Source organism: Ammospiza nelsoni, chromosome 27 (genome assembly GCF_027579445.1).
Source record: "Ammospiza nelsoni isolate bAmmNel1 chromosome 27, bAmmNel1.pri, whole genome shotgun sequence".
Classification (NCBI taxonomy): domain Eukaryota; kingdom Metazoa; phylum Chordata; class Aves; order Passeriformes; family Passerellidae; genus Ammospiza; species Ammospiza nelsoni.
In genome coordinates this window covers 6503374-6519767 of record NC_080659.1, presented here as the reverse complement: position 1 = coordinate 6519767, position 16394 = coordinate 6503374, and the positions used below count along the sequence as shown (strand labels likewise).

Genomic DNA, 16394 nt, shown 5'->3' with positions numbered 1-16394 from the left:
CCCTCAGTTCTCCTCAAACCCCTCAACTTTTCCTGTACCACTCAGTTCCTCCCAAACCCCTCAGCATTTCCTCAGCCCTGTTTTTCCCCCAAACCCCTCAGCATTTTCTGCACCCTTCAGTTTCCCCCAAACTCTTCAGTTTTCCCCAAGTCCCTCAGCTTTTCCTGCATCCCTGTTTTTCCCTTCATCTCTTTTCCTGCATCCCTGTTTTTCCCTTCAACCCTTCAACTTTTCCCCAAACCCCTCAACTTTTCCTGTACCACTCAATTCTCTCCAAACTCCTCAGCATTTTCTCACCCGTTTTCCCCCCAAATCCCTCAGCCTTTCCCGCATCCGTTTTTCCTTTCAACCCTTCAACTTTTCCTGTACCACTCAGTTCTCCCCAGGCCCCTCAGCATTTCCTCACTCCTCTTTTCCCCCAAACCCCTCAGCTTTTCCTGCATCCCTGTTTTTCCCTTCAACCCTTCAACTTTTCCCCAAACCGCTCAACTTTTCCTGTACCACTCCGTTCTCCCCAAATCCTTCAGTGCTCGCCAAATTCCTCAGTTTCCCCCAAACCCCTCAGCATCCCCCGCACATCCCCGTTCCTTTCCCCTTTCCTCTCCCCGCTCATCCCCGCTCATCCCCGCTCCTTTGCCCGCACATCCCCGCTCATTTCCCCGCGTTTCCCCGCCCCGTGCCCAAAACTTTCTCCGTGTTTCCGGAGTGCGGCTGCGGGCCCGCCGCGCACCGGGGGACACCGGGGGGCTCCCTCGGGGCTGCCCGCGCTGCCCGGGCCGTGGCCCGGTGGCCCCGGTGGCCCCGGTGGTGGCCCGTCCCCTCCCCCACTCCCCTCCCCCGCCTTCCCAAGGCTCTGGCACCAATAATCCGCCTTTGCTGACATGCTCTGGTGGCTGTGCCTATCGGGCAACTCCCAGGATGCACTCCCGCTCCTCCCTGGCACCCCCTCACCCGTGCCCACCCTCCCCTCGGACTTACCAACCTTTTCTTTCTGCCTTTTTCTTTTTTAAGCTTTTTTTTTTATTATTATTATTATCTCCACACCCCCCGCTCCCCCCCACACACACCCGGCCGCACTTTCATCCCCCGTGAACCCCCCTGGCGCTCCGGCGCTCTGCCTCAGCCCGGCTCCCCGCGTCCCTCACGGGGTCCCCCCTCGCCACGGGCGCCTTTTGGCCGCTCCCTTCTCCCCTCGCGGCCGTGCCCCTCACAAACCGCCGCGGATCTCCGTGCCCGGCGCTCCCCCCGCGCTGCCCCGCGCCCCGAGCCGCCCTCAGGGGGAAGGGGGTGTGTGTGAGGGGGTGTCCCCGGGTCCCGTCCCCCCGGGGGCGCCGCTGGGGCGCGGGTGTCACTCACTGTCCGGAGCCCCCTCGGAGCCGCCTCCTCCTCCTCCTCAGCGGGGCCCGGCCCGGACTGGGGCCGTGGGGGGAGGGGAGGCGGCTCCCTCAGGTGGCCACTGACAGGAGGGGGGGGGCGGGGGGGGGCTGCGCGCGCAGGGGGACCCGCCCCCCCCCACTCTCCGTGCCCCCCCCCATCCCCCCGCCCCTCTCCCCCCCTCCCCCCTCCGTGCCCGCCCCTCTCCCCCCCTCCGCTCCCCTGTGCCCCCCCCCCCCCCTCGCGCCCCCCTCGAGGGACCCCCCCCCGTTGCCAGGCAGATTTGGGACACCCTCGCGCCCGGCCACGCCCCCTGCCCAGGCCTGGGGCGCTGCGTTGGGTGGGGTTTTTTTTTAATCTTTAAACTAATGATTGACAGCCGCGCCGGCAAATAGAAAGGTGGGTTGCCTGCCCTGCAGCCAATCGGCGCGAAGAGTCGGTAGTAGCCCCGCCCCCGTAGTAGAGCTGTGATGGAAAGGGCGCGGTTTGTTTTTGATTGACGGGTATATTGTCCAACCAGCGGCGCGACCCCGTGATGCGCGCCGCGCCCCTGCTGTGAGGGAGGAAAGAGGCGTGGTCTGTATTTGATTGATAGCTGAAATACCCAATAGGAGACAGAGTTCACCCAAGAGCAGCCAATGGGCGCGCGGCCCGCGGGGAGGGGGCGGCGCGGCGGGCCGGGCCCGGCGGCTCGCGGCGGTTCCCCCGGGGCCGGGCCGCGCTGGCTCCTCCCGGGGCCGGCTGAGGTGATGGCGGCGCGGGGAGGGGCCGGCCCCGCCGCCCTTATCCGCCCGCGCAGGCCGCGCTGGGGCCGCAGATAGGGGGGGGCCGGCGGCAGGAAGCGGGGGAGGCCCCGCGGCCGGCGGAGCCGGTTCTGCGGGAGGGAGGGAGGGCGGGGTGGCGGCCGGGCCGGCTGAGGGCCGGGACTCGCGGCGGGGACAGGGCCGGGACAGGGCCCGCGCCGGGGATGAGGAGGGGCCGGCCCCGCTCGGTGACTCCGGGGCTGATCTGGGTCAGAGCGGCACGGTCCGGTCCAGTCCGGCTGCTCCCCGGGATCAGGCCCGGTGCGATCTGCGGTCAATCCCACGGTGATCATTGCCGGTGGGATTTAACCCTGGGATCGTTCCAGATGGAATCTGGGATCATTCTAGATGGAATATCGGAACATTCCCGGTGGGATTTGTGGTCATTCCTGCACGGATTTAATCCTGGGATTTGGGGTCGTTCCCATTGGGCTCTAACCCTTGGGATCATTCCTAGTGGGATTTGGGATCATTCCCGCAGGGATCTGGGATCATTCCTGGTTGGATTTGGGATTTAACCCTTGGGACCGTTCCCATTGTGATTTGGGATCATTCCCATTGTGATTTGGGATCATTCCCACAGGGATTTGGGATCGTTCCCGCAGGGATTCAATCCCACAGCTTTGGTTTCCCTTTTTCCTCTTTTCCTCCAAAATTCCAAGGAATTTCAGCTCCTCCTTCCCAACTCTGCTCCATTAAAAAAAAAAAAAAAAAAGGAAAAACTGCCACGAAAAGCTATTAAATAATTTAATATACAATGGTAAAAAGCTCTGTACATTGGAATTTCCGCCGGGAATTTGGGGATTTGGGAATTCCGGCAGCAGGAGGAGCCCCCGGGAGCTGGGATCAGCTCAGAGCTCCCACCCCAGCCCCCCCCCCGAGAATTCCCACTGGATTTTCCGGCTGTTTCACCGATTTTGATGGATTTTCACGGGAGATTGAAGGCAGAAAATTGGGAATTTTGGGGATTTTTTGGGAATTCTGCTCCTTCCTCAGCATCTCCGGGGGGTGGGAAAGGCTCTTTTCCCACCTGGGGAATTCCCAAAGCTCAGCCCCAACCACAGCTCTCCGGAATTGGGATTTTCCCCAGTTTTTCCCCATTTTTTTCCGGGTTTTTCCCAAAGTTTTTGGGATTTGGCCGCCCTGGAAGTGCTCAAATTCAGGCGGGAGCAGCCTGGAATAGTGGAAGTGTCCCTGCCCTGGGATTGAGATCATCCCGAGGCTTTTCCAGCCCAAAATTTGGGAATTTGAGCCCAAAATTGCAAGCTGGATCATCTGAGTTGGGCCTGAAATTCCAGAATATTCTGGAACGTTACGGAGTTAGAAAGGAAAATTTGGATTTCCTGGCTGGGATTTGGGAATTTCCCAAGCCAGGGAAATTCCAAGGAAAAAGATTCCAAGGAACTGTTGCACCCCAGAGGAAATAAAAACTGGGAATGTGCTTCCCAGAAAAATCAAAAACTGGGAAAACTCCCCCAGTTCCTGATGAAAATCCCCAGATCCCAAAATTCCGGCATGGTTCTATCTCAGTGGGATTCCAAATATCCCAAAAAAAACCCCCTGGGAGCCTCTGGAATTTCCCATGGGAATTCCCAGCCCTGGATTCAGGCTGGAAAATCCCTGGATTTGGGATTTTTTGGGGATTTTTTTTCCCTGTTTTTTGAGTTCCAATGGCACCAAGGATTTTCCTTAATCCCCACAAAAATCCAGAATAAAAACTCTCAATCCTCAATCCCCAAAACTTCCAGGGATTTCCAGGTCCTTTGCAGGCCTAGGACCAGGATTTCCGTAGGAAAAAAAAAACCCTGGAAAATGCAATTTTCTGGGAATGGGACCAAAAAACCTCATCCCTGGAATGAATTCCAGAGGGAAAAATTGAGGAATTTGAGTGGAAAAAATTCCTTGCTCTGGAAAAAGATGGGATTTGGGAAAGGAAGATGATGGGAATGAAGGAATTTTAAAGGGATTTAAAGGGAATTTTAAGGTTCCTTCTCATCCAGGTGGGATTAAAAATTCCCAAAAATCTCTGGCAGTTCCAGGGCTTTGGCTTTCCTCTCTCCAAGAATTCCAGAGTTCTTTTCCTTCCCCCTTTCCCAGAAATCTGGAGAAATTCCAACTGGGAAAAACAACTCAGTTCCAGCCCAGGCACTGCTGGGAGCCTGGAAAAACTTCCAGCTCTTTTCTGGGATTCAGCATTCCCAGATTTCTGGGAAATCCACAATAAACTGGGCTAAAACCAGGGAATTTAACCTGGAAAAGGGAATTTTGTGCCGAGGGCAAGGCTGGAATTCCATCCCAAACCCCTGGACTGGGACTTATTCCCAGGATTTGGGAATCCTTAAGGCACAGGTGGTGCCTTCAGCCTGGAAAAATTTGGGATCAGCAGGAAAACTCCGGATTTTCCCCAATCCCAGCGGCGTGGGGAGAGCTGTGGCTGCGGGAGGGACATCCCAGGAAACCCTGGAATTCCTCCTTCCCAAAAAAATGGGAATTTCCCATGGGGGAATTCCAGCTGGGAATCCAATCCATGATTTCCTCATCCCCTTATCCCCGAGGATTCCCAGCCCTTCCTGGCAATTCCCTGCAGGATCCAACCTTGGCATTCACCTGGGCATTCCCACCTGGAAAAGCAGCTCCGGAGGCTCTGGGAATCCCTGGAAAATTCCTGGATTTTTCTCACTACCAGAGGGAATTCGGAAGCTTTTCCACGGATTTTTTTTGTTTCTTTTCCCAAGTTTTTGACGCTTTGTTTTTCCCCCCCTCACGGGATGTTGTTGGTGGATATCCTGGAGTTTTCCCAGGAGTTTTCCTGGAGTTTTGCTGGAATTCACAGCAGACTGGCCAGGCTGGTGGTGGGGCCGTTCTGGGCCTGGAACTGGACTGGGGGGGGTCCATCCGTCCACTGCAAGGGAAAAACGGGATCAGAATCCCAGGAAAAACTCCCAGGAAATTCCCTCAGCATCACAGAATTCCCAGGAAAACCCTCCCTGCCCCAGGGATCCCAAATTCCAACCCCTCATCCCGCTGGGATTTGGTTTTCCAGGGGTTTATTTGGGATTTCAAAGCCAAAATCCCACTGGGAGGAATTTGGATGATCCAGAGGGAAGAAAATCTCAACTTCTGATGCGACAGCACTAAAAAACCCTTCAAAAATCTCATTCCCACCCTCATCCTGATTTCCTTTGGGATATTTTGGAGGGATTACTTTCTGGGAATGCAAACTGCAGGATTCCAAGGATTGGGGAGGGATTTGGATGATCCAGAGAGAGGAAAATCCCAACTTTGGACACAACAGCACTAAAAAACATTTTTAAAAGTATAAAAATGACCTCAAGGGTCCTTTTTGCCACGGGCAAAGTGGGAATTTTGGGGATTTTGGGAATTGCTGGGCTCTGACCGTGATCAGGTTGTGCTCGGGGAGGCTGCAGGCCTCGATGTGGTCCTGGAGCAGCTGCTGGGAGAAGTTCTGGTGCATCTGGGCGGCCTCGTGGGCATCCATGGCATTGCCACACGCCTTGTTCAGGTCTGGGAAAGGCAGAGAAATCCTGGGATTCACCCCATTCCCGCCTCTGAGCTCCCCTCATCCCAAAAATCCTCCCTGGGTTTGGGGTCTGCACCAAAATCCCATGGATTCCCTGGGATTGCATGGAATAAGATCCCGAAATTGCCTCAATTTGAGGCAAAATCTGCCCCAAAAGTTCCACCGAGAATCTTTCCCTTTTCCAAAGGAATTCTTGGGATCCCAGCCCATTCCCTCCCCACCCTCCCGGCAAGAATTCCTTCCCAAAATCCCCATTCCCATCCCAAACCCATTCCCCGTGTCCCATCCCTCCATCCCCTCTCCCAAACCCTGCCCAGCTCTCCTGGAGCCCCTTCCCCTCTGGGATCAGCTCCTGGAGCTGCACATTCCCAGCCCTGGGACCAGCTCCTCGCTCTCCTTGGCATTCCCACCCTCCCTGAGGCTCCATCCCAGTTTTCCAGGACAATCCCAGATCCTGAATCGCCCCTGGAGCTGCCCATTCCCATTCCCCAAACCCTTGGGATGATCCCCACCCTGCCCAGGCCATTCCCCAGTTCCCAGGCTGCTCCCAGAGCCCGGATTGATCCCAGATTTATCCCGGGTTTATCCCGGATTTACCCCGGAGCAGGGCGGAGGACCAGAGCTGCACGGACATGTCTGGGATCTTGCTGGCCAGCTGCATGGCTGGCACCACCATGTTGTTGCTTTCCTAGGAAAATCGGGAAGGGAAAGGGGAAAATTGGAATTTTGGGAATATTTCCTGCGCTTTCCAGCACGGATTGAGTGGAAAAGATGGAACATTGCCGGTGGGAAATTGGATTTTTGGATGGAAGGCAGGAAAATGCTCAAGATTCCCAAGGGTTGCTTGGGATCGAAGGGAATAAAATCCCAAAATTCCCAGGGATTCCCTGTGGTGGAAAGGAATCAGATCCCAAGGATTGGCTGGGATTGAAAGGAATAAAATCCCAAGATTGCTAAAGGTTCCTTGGGATTCTAGGGCAATGGATTCCCAAGGATTCCCCGATTTCAGTTGGGATTTTTTGGGGGATTTGTTCTGGGAATGCCAATTCCAGGATTCCAGGGATTGGGAGGGATTTGGATGATCCAGAGGGAAGAAAATCCTGATTTTTGATGCGACAGCACTAAAAAACCCTTTAAAAACCCCATTTTTCCCAGCCACGTCCCGATTTCCTTGGGGACTTTTTGGGGATTTTTCCTGGGAATGCCCCAGGCAGGATCCCGGGGCGGGAGGGCTCTGCAGTCACCCTGTGGTTGCCCAGCACGTAGAAGATGTGGCCCAGCAGCACCAGCGAGCACGCCGTCAGGCGGTTCAGGTCCTCGGCGTTCGACATCTTCAGCGTCTCCCGCAAAAAGCGCCTGGAAAAACAATGGGAAAAACAATGGGAAAAACGGGATTGGAGCCCCCCGAGCAGCCTGGGGTGACCCTGCAGCGATGGAGGGGCAGCAGCTGGCATAAAGGAGCTCGGAGAAAGGGAGTTCCTGGGTTTTCTCTTGGATTGGGCCCTTGGAAGGTGCAGATCCCTGGGATGGAAAGGGATGAGAGGAACGAGATTCCCAGGAGTTCCTTGGGATTAAAATCCCAAAATTCCCAAGGATTCCAGGGAATAAGGGTCCCAAAATTCCCAAGGATTCTTTGGGATTGCAGGGAATGAGATCCCAAGGATTCCCTGGAATTGAAATGGAATAAAGTGCCGAAAATTCCCAGGGATTCCAGGGAATAAAAGTCTCATTTTATCAAGGATTCCCAAGGATTGCAGGGAATGATTCCCAAGGATTCCCAAGGCAAGAGCTCAACCCCCACCACATCCCTGCTCTTCCCCCCTGGCCAATCCAGGAGAAATCCGTGGGAATGGGATGGACACAAAGCCTGGGCATTCCCACTCCCATCCCAAAAAAGCCAGGGTCACTTTTCCCACATTTTCCCCACATTTTTCCCAGGACTTGGACTCACTTGGCCTCGTTGTATCTTCCCTGGAAAAAGGAGAAGAGCCCTCGGATGTAGAACGCTGCAGCCCGCAGACAGTGGGAACTATGGATATAAAAACCATGGATACCTCAGGATCCCACCCAAATTCCCAAGAATTTCACCCCAAAATCCTCCCGAGTTTCCCCTTAGAATTAAGTTGGATTTTTTCCCCTAATTTGTTGAAAATCCTGCTGCAAATCCGCCATTCCCAGCCCGGAACGTTGGGATTTGTGGGAATTCTCACCTCACTGGGAAGTTGTGGTCGGGATTTATCCTTTCCAATAAACTGTAGAGCTGGAAAGTGGGAGAGGAAAAAGAACAATCAATTTTCCAAGGAAAAATCAACACCAAAACAGTGAAATTCCACCCAAACCGGCCCACGTTTATCCCAATATTGGGAATTTTAGGCTTGTTTTGATCCCAAAAATCCAAGTTTTATCCCAAATCTCTTCCAATTCCACGGCATTTCCTGGATAATTGTATTCCCACGGAAAACTTGGAGCTGGTGGATCTGATAATGAATTTGATACTGGATTTGATTTGATACTGGATTTGATTAATGAGAACCAGAATTTAACTAAAGAATTCACAAACTTTAAGGATATTTTCTGCTCCCCCCATGAAGGAGCTGCTGCCAGCAAGGCCCTGATGGCAAAAACACCCAGAAAAAGGCAAATCCCAGGGGTTTTCTCCCCAGAAAACTGGGATTTCTCAATCCCTGGTGAATGAGATTCTGCCAGCAAGGCCCTGACAGAAAAAATGCCCTGGAAAAGCAGAATTTCAGGAATTTTCTCCACAGAAAGTTGGGATTTCTCACTCCCCTCATGAATGAGATTATGCCTGCAAAAACACCCAGAAAAAGGCAAATCCCAGGTTTTTTTTCCCCAGAAAAGCAGGATTTGAGAGCCCAGCTCACCTCCTGGTGCCGATTGCCCTCGCGGATGTAGACGCTGGCCAGGTTGGTGACAATGAACGCCCACAGCTCCTGGTGGGTTGTGAGCTGGAAAGGAGAGAATTCACAAATATTTCAACTTTTCCTCATGATTTGTTCATTCCCATTAAAAAAATCCTGGCTAAAAAAAATCACACATTGATATTTTAATGCTAAAAATCCCCCCAGATCCAAGGAAAATCGTTAATGAATAAGGGAATTAAGGAAGGTTTCCCTTCCAAATTCAAATTGCCATCCTTAAGTTTCCGGGAGAAAATTTGGGAATAAAATCTCACCCTCAGTGCTGTAGTGAATTGTGCTTCTGCATTATCCATGCAGTTGACAGAGATGCAGTACAGACCCTGCAAAAGAAAGGATAATTGTGGGAATGCAGCCCAAAACATTCCCAAATCCATCAAAATATTGGGATAACAGCAGGAAAAAGGGAGCAACGAGTCTCAGGTGTGGGGAAAATAAGGCATTTCCCCAAAATGTCCTTTAAAATAATTTTTTCATGGGGAAAAAAAGCTTAATTTAGCTAAAAAATCTTTATTAAAATCGTGGATAATTCAGTATTCCCTACAAAAACCTTTTGCCTTCTATAGTTCCCACATAAAGCCATCTCCTGTGGGCACAGCTGAAATCCCTGGATTTCCCCTTTTCCAGCTGATTCCTCCCCAGTTCCCCCTCCCTTCATGAAGAAACTGCTGCCAGACAAGGCCTGGATGTCCAAAACACCCAGGAAAAGCCAAATCCCAGGAATTTTCTCCACAGAAAAGTGGGATTTTCTCTCCAGGAATTGCTGGAGCAACTTGGGACAGTGGGAAGTGCCCCTGCCTGCCCAAGCCATCCTGGAATTCTGTTTCCAAAGGGTTTCCAGGTGGGGACGGTGCAGCTCTGCAATTCCCAGGGTATCTCCTCTCCGGCATTCCGGGCGGGATGCAGAATCCCCCGGTTTCACCCCAAACTCACCAGGAGCGTGTGCAGCTGGGCAGCGTGGTTGGAGAAGAGCCTGGGGGACTGCTGGCACAGCTGGCACACCTGGGAGATCTGGGCAAGAACACAAGTCCCCGTTTTTGACGCTTTTCCCCCAGTTTCGTGCTCCAATCCCGCCCCTCACACCCCTCAGGGACGCAGGGATCTCGCCCAGGATCCCAGGGGAGGCTGGCTGTGCTGCCCGCACAGGAAAAGGGATTTCCTCACATCCCTCCCACGTTCCAGCTGCTTTGGAGCGCCTTCCTCCACCCCCTGGGACTCACAGCCATGGGTCCCTCCAGCTTTTCCAGGAAAGGTGGGATAAAACCTCCCAAAATCCGGGATTGGGATGAGTTTCAGGAAGCTGAATCCCTCCCCATTCCCAGCACAGTATTCCCAGTAAAGCTGACAGCAGGGATTGGATGATCCAGGCCCAGGATGGATTCCCAGGATTTTAAAATTATTGGAAAAATGAGAAAGAAAAAAAGTGCAGTTTCCTCTGGAACAACCCAAATGAACCAGGAAACAGGAGGAAAAGCAGGAATGTGAAAAACTGGGAAACACCTGGACAAGTCAGGAACCTGAAGAGGAAGAAGCCACTCTGGAATGGATGGAATGGGAAAAACCCACTGGAATCAGCCTGGAATTGCCACCAGGAAGGTGCCAATCCAACCAGTTATTGATTATCCCATGATCCATTCCAAAGTGCCCTTAAATGAACATTTAAGAGGAGCCAATCCCACATTTCCCAGGTCCTGAGCCCCACCAAGGCTGGCTGTACCCACGAATAACCCAGCAGGAATTCCCTCCTGAGCCCAACACTGCAATTCCCACGGTTTAGAGGCTGTTCCTGCAGAATATTTCCATTTTCTGGGAGCTTTCCCAGGCAGGAAATGCTGGAATTCCCACGTACCTCCTGCAGGGCTGTGGCTTTGTGTCCCGTGACCAGCCTGCACATGATGATGTGCTCCAACAGAATCACTTGGAATGAGGACAGGATGGGGCTGCAGTCCAGCACTGCCAAAGGAGCAGGAGCAATTCCATCAGGCATTTATGGAACGATTCAAATCCCACCCAAAAAAAACCCCAAAAGTTGATTTTTGTACTCCAAATCCACCACCCAGCCTTAAAATCAGAGGTTTAGTCTTAGTTTTAGTTTTAGGCTGACCCAGCAGCTCAGCAGGGCTGTGGGATGGGTTTAAATGAAAAATAAATAACGGGATTTTCCAGGATTTTCCAGCTGAATTCCAAGCCCTTTTTCCTTACTTTTGAGCTTCTCCAGCTGCATGAGGGCTTTGTCCGTGTACTTCTGAGCCTTCTCCAGGTAGCCTGCCTGCATGGAATGCATCACTGTCACCTGCAAGAAGCACAGCAAGGATTATCCCCTCAGGAATTCCCCTGGGATGCAATCCCACAGCAAAAATCCCTGGAAAAATCCCTGGAGCACCCCAGGACAGTGGGAGGTGAGACTGAGAGGGCGGGAATGGATGACTTTAAAGCTCCTTTCCACCCCAGCTATTCCATGACTCCCAAAATTTATCTGTGCAGAGAGGGAAGGGCTGGGAATTCACAGAATTACTCAAATCCCAGATTTTTTACCAAGGACTGGAATAATCTCCAAGAAATGGAACAAAATCCTTCAGCAATTCCAAGTCCAACTCTCCTCATGTTGGTAAAATTAAGGCAAAGTGGCCTGATTTGTACAAATACCTCCATTTTTACTTGACTAGAGTATTGATTAATCAGGTAATTAATTACTTATTAATTAATTCCCATTTCCAGCTGGAATCTCCACACACACTGAGCAGCCCCCTCAGCATCACCCCACGGACATTGAGGGGAAAAAAAAAAGCACAAAGAGTTGATAAGATTAAGCCAAAGTGGCTCTGATTTGTACAAATAACTCCATTTCTATTTGAGTCTGGTACCAATTAGTACATTATTTAATAATTAATTAAGTAATTCCCATTTCCAGCCTGCAAGCTCCTCACACACTGAGCAGCCCCCTCAGGATCACCCCAGGGTCCCTGAGGGAAATCAGCCCAAAGCAGCCCCAAACCCCATCCCTGCCAGCTCCAAACCCCTTGTTAGCCCTCATTAATTAACGAGGAGCTCTCACCAGGTAGACCAGCACACACATGTGCTCCTTGGGCAGCCAGTGGAAGAGGTCGGCGGGGTTGCTGGGCAGGATCTCGTCGTCGTGCAGGGTGGAGATGGTCTGGATGCACTGCTGCAGCTGCTTCAGGCACGGCTTCACACTCTTCACCTGCCAGGAATTCACAAAATCCCCGGGGATTCCTCACATCCACTGCTGGAGTGCTCGGGGAGAGGGGAAACCTCCCAGCAGAGTGGTAATTCCCATATTCAGGGCGTTGGTTTAGGATTGACGACACTCAGTGCTTCACGGGGGTGAACGGCACCAAGGGATGCTCAAAATATTCCCAAAATCCCCCCAAAATTCCTTTATTCCCTCCAACACACCAGGAAAGCAACAGAGACCACCATGGATACAAAAATATCATGGACAACATTTCCAAATTAACATGATTTCCTCACTGTCCATATAATTTGGGAACAACACTAACAGGAGTTTGCTTCCATTACAATAAACCCAAAAATCCCCTCAGGGCTGATTTTTTATGGAATATCCCATCCCAAACTCCCAGCTGGAGCGTGGCACGTACCTGGCCGGCATCCAGGTAATGTGTGACCTGCAGGACCAGGAAGAAGACCCTGAGGGATTCCTTCTGGATGGGGTTGCCCTGCCAGTTCTCCACGATCTGCCCGCACAGCGTCAGCAGCGGGTGAACCTCCTGCAGCTTCCTCTCCATCAGCAGCAGCTGCAATTCCCCAAGGAAAAACCAGGAAAACTTGTCAGGATAAACCCTCAGGGAGTGACAATTCCCCGTGGAAAACGGGGCTGCCTCAAGGCTGGAATTGCCCAAAGCCAGGCTGGAGCTGCCTGCGGTGGTGGAAGATGTCCCTGGTTCTCCCAAGCCAAACAATTCCAGGATTCTCCAATTCCATGGATTCCCCAATTCCAGGGATTAGGATCAGAATATTCACCTGATTCCCAAAGCCCTTCCACCCCACCAGCTCTTCCATCCCTCATTACAAAAGCTCCAGTGAAAATTTGCAACAATCCTTTTATTTTTCCCAGAAGAAATGAGGGGGAAAAGCTGGATTTATCCTCAAGAACCCTGTTTATCCCTTCCCCACTCAAAAAAAAAAAAAAAAAAATCCTCTGGAATTTACAATTAAACAATAAAAAATTTATTTTTAAAAGAGTTCCAACTCACCATCCCCTTGCTGAGCAGAAAGAGGGCTCTGCAATGAAAGAAAATAAAGTTAAATTCCAAAAGAAATTACTCCTTCCACAAAGAGAAAAACACCAAGAAAAAATATCCGCCTTTTTCTCTCTCTAAAAACGGGAAAAAAGAGGTTTAAGAGAATTGGGGAAGGAGATCCCAGGAAATTGAGGCAGGGAATCCCAGGGAATTTGGGCAGGGAATCCCATGGAATCCAGGCAGGGAATCCCAGGAATTCAGGGAAGGAATCCCAGGAATTCAGGCAGGGAATCCCAGGGAATTCAGGGATGAAACCCCAGGGAACTGAGGCAGGGAATCCCAGGGAATTCAGGGATGAAACCCCAGGAAGCCAGGCAGGGAATGCCAGGGAATTCAGGGATGAAACCCCATGGAATTGAGGCAGGGAATCCCAGGGAATTCAGGGATGAAACCCCATGGAATTGAGGCAGGGAATGCCAGGGAATTCAGGGATGAAAGCCCAGGAAGCCAGGCAGGGAATGCCAGGGAATTCAGGGATGAAAGCCCAGGAAGCCAGGCAGGATATCCCATGGAATTCAGGGATGAAAGCCCATGGAATCCAGGCAGGGAATCCCAGGGAATTCAGGGATGAAAGCCCAGGAAGCCAGGCAGGGAATGCCAGGGAATTCAGGGATGAAAGCCCAGGAAGCCAGGCAGGATATCCCATGGAATTCAGGGATGAAAGCCCAGGAAGCCAGGCAGGATATCCCATGGAATTCAGGGATGAAAGCCCATGGAATCCAGGCAGGGAATCCCAGGGAATTCAGGGATGAAAGCCCAGGAAGCCAGGCAGGGAATGCCAGGGAATTCAGGGATGAAAGCCCAGGAAGCCAGGCAGGATCCCTGAGGAAGGCAGCGCTGTCACCTGGTGTACTCGGAGCCCACCACGCGCGCGTACTCAGCCCCCACGCCCAGCAGGTCACAGGCCGACACCAAATCCTTCTCCAGCGTGTGCAGTTGCTGAAAAACGGGAATAAAAAACGCCATGAGAATCCAGGATTTGCTTCACGATTCCCAAAGAAACACCATTATCCCTGGATTTACAAATTCCTGCTCCTTAAAGGGGTTTTAGACTCGCTTTCCAGGGAAATCGGGGGCGTTTCCAAGGATTTGTATGAGCCCAGAAGGATTTTTTATCTTCAAATTCCTAATTAATGAGAAATTTGTTAAAAATTGGAGGCAGATCCTGCAAAGGGTGAAAATCCAGTGCCGATCTGATTCCAGGGATTGTCAGACTGGGTCAAGAGTTTTCCCAGCAAGAGGAACCCCCAAGGTGTGCTCCCAAATGTTATCCCTTTCCCAAACCCAGGTGGGAATTCAGGAAGAGAACAGGCTCCAAGGAAATGGGAAATCAGGGAAAAATGGGAAGCTCCAGGGAGAGGAGAAGCTTCAGAATCCTCAGGATGAACTCCTGGAAAACTAAATATTTCTCAATTTCTGGGAGACTAAATATTTCTTAATCAATAGGAAACGAACGTTCTTTTTCCATAAATACACTTCAGTATGTCTCTGTTCTCACTGATATTTTCTATTTATAAATATTCTGGAGCGTATTCCAGAGCAGGAACAAAAATTTTCCTTGGATTCTTTTCCTTGCTCCTTTGCCTCCTTCCCCCATCCCTCATTAAACATAAAACAATCAACATTTCCAAGCCCAGCAGGATAAACCCCAAAACGGATTTTTTCCCACCATCATTGGAATTCCAGGTCCCTAATCCCCACAGAGTGATCCTGGCTGATTCCTTGATCCAGTCCAACACAGATTCCCACCCTGGATTTGCCTTTTCCCTCTCCATTAACAAATTTTTAGGGTATAAAAGGATAAAATCCACCCATTAACAGCAATTTTTTAGGGAATAGGGTTAGGGTTAGGCAAGGCTTCCAGGCTGTTTTGAATGGGGATGCAGGATTTCTGCAGGATTTTTTCCCAAGGAATTGCTGCTCCAAGGACTCACAGCCAGCTGGAAGAGCAGCCTGCAGTGCCAGTAGGGAGTCTGCTGGGAGATCTGGATGGCTTTGCGCAGCAGGGGCTTGGCCGTGTCCACGGAATTCTGCAACACAGACACCCCCCGTAACCAATAAACCCGGATCCTGGGACCCCACAGCCCTGGAATTCCCTGCAAAACCACGCTGAACCCTCCAGGGAGGGCTGGGAGAGAGGGACCAGAGTGTTGGAAGCAATAAAAATAAAATGGGGAAAGTCTGGGGCTGCTGCAGCCTTGGAATGTCCAAGGTAGGGCTGGATGGGATTGGAGAAATCTGGGATTTGGGGAGGACTGGAGCAATCTGGGATTTCGGCAGGACTGGTGGAATCCGGGATTTGGGAGGACCGGAGAAACCCAAATTCGAGGGGCACAGAGGAGTTTTGGGGGTTTCTCTCACCTCCTGGCAGTAGAGCTCTGACAGCAAACTGGCTGCCTCAAACTTCACATCTTCAAACTGGGGGATCTGGCACCAGGGGTTAAGGGAACCACAAAGTCTGGGTGGGAAACAGCAGCAAAACCTCCAAAACCCCTCAGGAAAACAGGGATGAGATTTAAGGTCCTTTCCAACCCAAAACACCCATTCCATGCTCCCACCCCGAGGCCCTTGAGGTGTTTCTGGAGTTTCCTTGGAGCTGTTTGGAGCTGGGAGCCCTTCCTGGATCCCGGGAAAAGGATACCTGCTGGGATATCAGCCACTGCAAGAGAACACAGCGGGTTACGCTGGCACCAACACCCTTCCCCTCCGTGCCAGGAGCCTCCCACCGCCCCCGGCCCTGCTCCCCATCTTTTCCAGCTGCCAGCACCCCTCGGCCGCCCCTCCCGCTACTCTTTACCTTCTCCAAGTGCCCAGATCCGCGTCCCCACCACCCCCAACCCTTCCTCCATGCAGCGGCACCCCCGCTCCGCCCTTCCCGTGCCCCCCAAGGCCATCCCAGCCCCGCTCACCGCCTTCTCCAGGTGCCCGCGGGCCTGGTCGCCGTTGCGGGTGTGGTGGTAGAGGACGGAGCCGAGCTGGAGGTGCGTGCGGGCCTCCATGCGGGCCGGGGGCTTGCGGGGCAGCACGGCCTGCAGGCAGTGCACGCACAGCCGCACCTTGGGCGGGCTGGACGTGCGGAAATGCTCGGCCAGGCCCAGCAGCGCCAGGTACCACGACTCGCCCGCGGCCGCGCCGCCGCCCGACCCCGAGCCCGGCGCAGGCCCGGCTGCGCCGCCGCCGCCTCCGGCACCTCCGCCGCCGCCTCCGGCACCACCCGCGGCTCCCGCCGCCTCCCCGGAACCACTCCCGCCGCCTCCCGCCGGCTGCGGCGGCTGCTGAGGCGGCGGCGGCTGCTGAGGGGCCGCCGCGCCCGCCGCCACCGCCGCCATCTTGGGGCCGCCGACAACACCGCCGCGAGGCGCGGGGCACGACGGGACTTGGAGTCCGAGCGCCCCAGGCGCGGAGAGGATGTGGGAGTTGTAGTCTGCCCTTTCGCACCGATCGGAAGCGGGGCGAA

At 52.9% G+C, this 16394-nt stretch overlaps 1 protein-coding gene across 2 annotated transcripts; it reads right to left on the bottom strand.

Annotated features, from left to right (window-relative positions):
- Nucleotides 1-2910: 2910 nt before the first annotated feature.
- Nucleotides 2911-16266, bottom strand: MAU2 (MAU2 sister chromatid cohesion factor). Of its 2 annotated transcripts, XM_059489705.1 has the most exons (20): nt 16082-16130; nt 15847-15966; nt 15579-15596; nt 15299-15364; nt 14872-14967; nt 13782-13876; nt 12890-12917; nt 12275-12430; nt 11710-11856; nt 10857-10947; nt 10504-10607; nt 9588-9665; nt 8912-8977; nt 8601-8684; nt 7929-7978; nt 7670-7747; nt 6963-7074; nt 6316-6406; nt 5575-5702; nt 2911-5079 (listed from the first exon to the last, which is right to left on the bottom strand). In XM_059489705.1, the coding sequence occupies exons 2-20, from the start codon at nt 15934-15936 to the stop codon at nt 5005-5007; spliced, it is 1653 nt and encodes a 550-aa protein (XP_059345688.1). In that variant the 5' UTR covers nt 15937-15966; nt 16082-16130; the 3' UTR covers nt 2911-5004. The 2 variants fall into 2 exon arrangements, with proteins under 2 accessions (XP_059345688.1, XP_059345687.1); XM_059489704.1 differs by having other exon boundaries at nt 15847-16266.
- Between the last annotated feature and the right edge of the window lie 128 nt (nt 16267-16394).

What these genes read in the sequence shown, in the direction of transcription:
- MAU2 (XM_059489704.1), bottom strand. Translation starts at nt 16,266, where the DNA reads ATGGCGGCGGTGGCGGCGGGCGCGGCGGCCCCTCAGCAGCCGCCGCCG. An exon ending in TTCTGCTCAGCAAGGGGATG is followed by an intron (nt 12,431 to 12,889) that starts GTGAGTTGGAAC and finishes GGGGAATTGCAG; the next exon opens with CTGCTGCTGATGGAGAGGAA. An exon ending in AATTCACTACAGCACTGAGG is followed by an intron (nt 8,685 to 8,911) that starts GTGAGATTTTAT and finishes TCTCCTTTCCAG; the next exon opens with CTCACAACCCACCAGGAGCT.